The sequence below is a fragment of the Bombina bombina genome, chromosome 2 (genome assembly GCF_027579735.1).
Source record: "Bombina bombina isolate aBomBom1 chromosome 2, aBomBom1.pri, whole genome shotgun sequence".
Classification (NCBI taxonomy): domain Eukaryota; kingdom Metazoa; phylum Chordata; class Amphibia; order Anura; family Bombinatoridae; genus Bombina; species Bombina bombina.
Window position 1 is genome coordinate 113,249,657 of NC_069500.1, and position 6,607 is coordinate 113,256,263.

General features: G+C 36.8%; 1 protein-coding gene across 1 annotated transcript; it reads left to right on the forward strand.

The window, feature by feature from the left end:
• Positions 1 to 528: 528 nt before the first annotated feature.
• Positions 529 to 2,091, forward strand: LOC128646872 (tigger transposable element-derived protein 4-like). The gene is made up of 2 exons (XM_053699676.1): positions 529 to 1,547; positions 1,659 to 2,091. Exons 1-2 carry the CDS (start codon positions 529 to 531, stop codon positions 2,089 to 2,091), a joined length of 1,452 nt encoding a protein of 483 aa, XP_053555651.1.
• Positions 2,092 to 6,607: the final 4,516 nt, after the last annotated feature.

The following is a 6,607-nucleotide window of genomic DNA, read 5'->3' on the forward strand; positions in this document are numbered from 1 at the left end:
CCTGTCCATGTCGGAAATATCCCTCCGTCCCGGCGCTTAGTGTATACTTTCATTGTTTTACTACCTAGATAAGCCGGAAACTGTCCAACGCGGAAACGGAAAGTGGTCACAGTGTTAATTACGCATACATTTGGTTCACTTACCTGGATAAGCCGGAAAACCTGGATAAGCCGGAAAATGTAACGCGGAACGGAAGTGAGGTAAGAACAAGACGACGGAACAGACGCTGACACGGAAGTGATGAGAGAAGGACGCAGAAGCGTTAGTGGTGTGGGAAGGAAGCGGAAGGGGTGTTAAGTGGTGTGGGAAGGAAGCGGAAGGGGTGTTAAGTGGTGTGGGAAGGAAGCGGAAGGGGTATTGGAAAAGACGCTGACACGGAAGTGATGTGAGAAGGATGCAGAAACGTTAGTGGTGTGGGAAGGAAGCGGAAGGGGTGTTGTAAGGACGCCGAAACGTTAGTGGTGTGGGAACGAAGCGGTGTTGGAAGGACCCTGAAACTTAAGAGACTTAAGAGGTGTGTGACAAAGAATGGCTCCTAGAAAGTGCAACACACTTACTCTTGCTATGAAAGTTAAAGTGATTGAGGCCTACACAAAATATAAGTTGTCTGTAAAACAATGTGTTGAGAAATTTAAGTGTGGCAAAACACAAATTTATGAAGCTATCAAAAATAAAGAGAAAATCATGGAAGAATGGTTAGCTGGCAATGGCGAAGTGAAGAGGAAAGCGAAGGCAACTGGAAATGAAGATTTAAACAAGCTCCTGTGGGAATGGTTTGTAGCCGCACGCTCTAAAAATTTACCAATTTCTGGTCCTATACTACAAACACAAGCCCTCGCACTAGCCAAAGAATTAGGCAAAACAGATTTTAAGGCATCTAATGGCTGGTTGGAAAGTTTTAAAAGGAGGCATTGCATTGTATGGAATGAAATATGTGGAGAAGCAAAGGATGTAGATCAAGAAACTGTTAGCCAATGGGAAGAAAAGCTCAAAATGCTTAAGGAACCATACGCTACAAAAGATATCTACAATGGCGATGAAACTGGCCTATTCTTTAGGTTGCTACCTTCAAAAACTCTGGCTGTTAAACGTGAAAAATGCACAGGAGGAAAGTTATCCAAGGAAAGATTGACGGTGTTCCTCTGTGGAAACATGGATGGGAGATTGGAGAAGCCTCTTGTGATTGGTAAGGCAGCAAAGCCACGTTGCTTCAAAAACATAGACACTACACAGCTTCCCGTTATTTGGCGTGCAAATAAAAAAGCCTGGATGACAGCAGAACTAATGTCTGAATGGCTCAAGATTTTTGACAGAAAAATGAAGAGAGAAGGTCATAAAGTCATCCTGTTTTTGGATAACGCTACCTGCCATCCACATCTGAAACTTAGCAATGTAAAATTAGCCTGGTTCCCTGCAAACACAACAAGCGTAACACAGCCAATGGACCAAGGTGTTATCTACACGATGAAGACACACTATAGAAAATTATTGCTACAGTCCTTGGTTGCAAACATTTCTACCACACAAAATGTACACCAGCTTGCCAAGTCCATAACAGTCCTTGATGCTGTCAACTGGATTTCTATGGCATGCAAGTCTATTTCTGCTGATACCATTTGCAAGTGCTTTGTAAAAGCTGGTTTCTCTAATTCAAACAGGAACGATAATGAAGAATTGCCAGAAATAATACAGGTGACTGTAGAAGAAAACAATGATATTCGTTCATTATTCCAGCAAGGAGGTCTTGTTGACAGTGAAATAGACCGTTACATTGACATAGACAAAGAACTTGCGACGGAAAGCACATTTACAAATGCTGTGGAACTTATAGATCAACAACAAGATAGTGATGAGAACATGGATGACGATCAAAGTGCTGAAACCACAGAAATTCCCAGTGAGCCAGCAATCAAAAGCTACCAAGATGCTCTAGAGATAGTTCACCAGTTGCAAGAGTTTGCATTATTTAATAACTGCCCGGAGCTTCTAGAACCAATAACATCCACTAGACATTTAATTGAAAAAAGGATAACCAATGCCCCAAGAAAACAAGCAACATTATTGGCACTGTGGGGACAAGAAAACCAATAAAGGTACAGGTATGTACAGTAAAAACATACAGTAGACAGTAACTGTAGTACACTATCTAAATACAGTACAGTACTGTATAAGAGTATGTAAAGCTTAAATACAGTACTGTACTGTTTTTTAGTACAGTACTGTACATTATTTAACAGTACTGTTGAATGTTTTGTTTATGATCATTATTTCTGATGACTAACTACTGTATTTCCCTGTTTTAGAACACACTGGCCTGTTCCAGATCATTCTGTATCCGGACCTTCAAGCAAGACCTCTCCAGCAACAGTACAGTACAAACATTTTAAAGTACAGTATGTAAACATTGTCTCCATCTGCAGCTAAAAATTTTTTAAAGTACAGTACTGGATTGGATACAAAAAACTATACAGTACTGTACTTTAAAATGTTTACTGTATTACAGTAATTGTGAACAAAGTTGATGCAACAATTAATCTTTTAATAATGTTCAGTACTGTACCATTTTCTGTTAGAATAAAAAAGTACTGAAGTACAGTACTGTAGAAATAAATCCAGATACTGTACTGTATAGAACAGGTGTACACTAAAAAAAATTAAAAGTACATACAGGTAGAGTACAGTACCTGTATTTTTATTTACAGTACTGTACTGTATGTTATTAACAGTACTTGCACAGGTATTTTTATTTTAAATATTTTGCTGGACAGTATTTACAGTACCGTAGTTTAAAATGTTTGCATATTACTGTATGTGAATGTGATTACTGTATTAGTGGGCATTGCGCACAATAGATACTGTAGCTGTGATTGTACTGTACTTAGAAGAGTTTAAGTTTGTGTACTGTATTACTGTAATTGTGAACCAAGTTGATGCAACAATTAATCTTTTACACTTAATAATGTTCAGTACTGTATTTGTATAGAATATACAGGTAGTTCATGTCTTCAGAGCCATTTTCTTTTAGAATGAAAAAGTACTGAAGTAAAGTACTGTAAAATAAATCCATATACTGTACTGTACAGATGTACACTAAAAATGTTAAGGTATGTACAGGTAGAGTACAGTACCTGTGTTTTTATTTACAGAATTTTATTTTCAGTAGTTGTACACTATTTTAGGTACATTATGTTATTTACAGTAATTGTACTGTTTTTTTTATTTACAGTACTGTACATATTTTATTTACAGTACTGTACTTTAAAATGTTTGCATAAGATGTGATTATTAGTGGGCATTGCGCTCAATAGATACTGTACCTGTAATTGTACTGTACAGTACAGTACTGTATTTAGAAGAGTTGAAGTTTGTGTATTACAGTACAGTAATTATGAACAAAGTTGATGCAACAATGAATCTTTTAATAATTTTCAGTACTGTACCATTTTCTGTTAAAATAAAAAAAGTACTGAAGTACAGTACTGTAGAAATAAATCCAGATACTGTACTGTATAGAACAGGTGTACACTAAAAAAATTAAAAGTACATACAGGTAGAGTACAGTACCTGTATTTTTATTTACAGTACTGTACTGTATTTTATTAACAGTACTTGCACAGGTATTTTTATTTTCAATATTTTACTGGACAGTATTTACAGTACTGTAGTTTAAAATGTTTGCATATTACTGTATGTGAATGTGATTACTGTATTAGTGGGCATTGCGCACAATAGATACTGTAGCTGTGATTGTACTGTACTTAGAAGAGTTTAAGTTTGTGTACTGTATTACTGTAATTGTGAAGCAAGTTGATGCAACAATTACAGTTAATCTTTTACCGGTAATAATGTTCAGTACTGTTCCATTTAATGTTAGAATAAAAAAGTACTGTAGTACAGAACTGTAAAAATAAATCCAGATACAGTATTGTACAGTACAGGTGTACACTAAAAAATAAAAAGCACGTACATGTAGAGTACAGTACCTGTATTTTTATTTTTACAGTATTTTACTGTACATTTTACAGTATTTAAAATGTTTGCATAAGGTGTGATTACTGTACCTGTATCTGTGGTAATTGTGCACAATAGATACTGCACCTGTAGATGTCTTTGTACTGCATACTGTACAGGTACAGTTTAGAAGACTTAAAGTTTGTGTACTGTATTACTGAACAGTAATTGATGCAACACATAATCTTTTAATACAGTACTGTACTGTGTTTGTATACAATTTATGTTTTCTCACCCATTTTCTGTGTTAGAGAAAAAAAGGCAATCCAGATAAAAACTAAATAAAAGACTGTAATGATTAAGCAGCAAAATTGTACTGTCTTTGTTACTTGAATGCAAGAAAAACAAGAAATTGATTCTGATTAGGGATGCACTGATATTGGATCTTTATGATATGGTGCTGATCCTCAGCATTTGCGCCAAAATGCTCTGATACCAGAACTGACGGTCAGAGGGAGACCTGCAATACCGCGAGGGAACATGGAAATGGCTTCCCAGCCAATCAGGAAGCTGGACAGCAGGTCATTACCTTCCGCCCGACTTCCTAATTGGTCAGGAATTCAATCCTATGCTCCCTTGCGGCAAGGCAGGTCAGACTGGCTTCATGACCAATACAGTAACATTATTCTGCCATTTTTGAATTTGCACATGTCAAAAGATGCTCCATCAGTTACTAACTGTATAAGACGGAAACCTGTCCAAGACGGAAAATTTCCGTTGTCCGATGCCATTCTGTCTTAAACAGGTTTCACTGTATTAATATTATATATATATATATATATATATATATATATATATATATATATATCTTTTGAATAATAGTTTAGATTATGTTAAATGTTGGTTACATGGAAAAATGATTCACATCTGTGCATTTACCAAACTATATTTTTCATATTTCTAAATTTCAGGAATACTAGTGATTTAAAAAAAGCACGAGATTCGTTTTTTTGGAACTTTTAATACATCAATTTATTTCCTTTGTCCTGAGAAAATTGCAAAGTGAAGGCAAATTTTTGTCTGCACAGAAAAGTCTGCCCCTTTGTGCATTTTTTAAGCATAGGTACGGGTGATAGTACAGCCCATCTAAAGCTATAACACCCAAAACTTCTATATTTAATGGACGCATGTTCACAATCAGGATTGTGTAGGCACCAAAATCTGAAGCTGTGCACGCCTGGTTGCGCTGCTCTGATCTTCATATGTATCCCAGTATTTATTTTTATCATTCCCTTTATGATGGCCAGCAATAACATTCTCAGTAGTATTCTCTCATTGATTGACTCAAGTAATTCAGGTTTTAATTGGCTAAATTACATTAACATTTAAAGAGGATGGGTGGAATAAGCTTGGTAAGTTTGCTGTTAAATCATGTAAAATAACTTGCATGCCTAATTATCTAAGCCAGTGGCGTCACTAGGGGGGGGGGGGCGGGCCGCACCCGGGTAACACCCTCTAGTGGATGACACCAAAAAAAAAAAAAATTTTTTTTTTTTTTTTAATTTTATTGAAATTCAAAGAAATATAATGTTGAGATGCATAGATTATTTTATTAGAGGCTGGCATTTGTGAACATTAGTGGGACTGGGGAAGTTGTAGACACACAATTTTTTTGCCCCTTGAGCCAGTGCTGCAATTTCAACAAATAGTTTTCCCGGCTGCTTTTGCTTGTTTGTACTTTGCTCCTCCCCTGCCCAATTTCACTATGAATGTTGTGGGTGTGCCGTGGGGCTTGCAAAGTTGCGCTGCTAGCCTAAACCTGCCTGCCTATCTGTGCTCACTGCTCAGTGACATGCGGCCAAGGGCTGTGCACTGACAGACTTGGAACAGAGTCAGAGAGCAGAATTTTCATAGTTTGCGTGCCTAAACCTTTTCTTCAGTGATTTATTTTAGAGTGCTCTGTTTATCTTTCATTTGATGTTCTGCTGAGCCAGGTAGCAGCTCTAGGCATGAGCTTCATAATTAATGCAGTGCAGTTTACATATTTTGTATGTGTGTGTCTGAGTTTTTGTGTGTCTCAGTGTTTTTGTGTGTGTGTTTTTGTGTGTGTGTCTGAGTGTGTTTCCGAGTGTTTGTGTGTGCATCTGGGTATGTTTTTAAGTGTGTCTGAGTGTTTGTATGTGTGTTTGCCTGTGTTTTTGTGTGTTTCTGCTTTCTGGGGGGGGGTGACACCATGACTTACCGCACCGGGTGACACCAACCCTAGTGACGCCACTGTCTAAGCACAACTTGCTTATGACTACTTTTAATGATCCTTTTAAAATTATTTTTTTTTACATCATTGCAGAGGCTTGCTATGGCTGCATAAATAATCAGCTCAGCAAGACAGCCTAATTTTTGCAAAGACTGACCTCTAATGGTTACAACTTTGTCCTTTTTTAAAAGACATGATCAGAGGTTGAAAATAATATTAGTACATTTTACCAGTTGGGGAAAAAAATACTAGTCTGAATGAAGAATGTTACCAGACCATTAATTGTTAAAAATAGCCAAACGTTTTATTTCTTACTTGTCTTCTGCAATTTTTTACTAGTTTGCTACCAGTGGATTATTGGAAATTTGCATCTAAGGCAGACTACATATCCCATGATGCTCA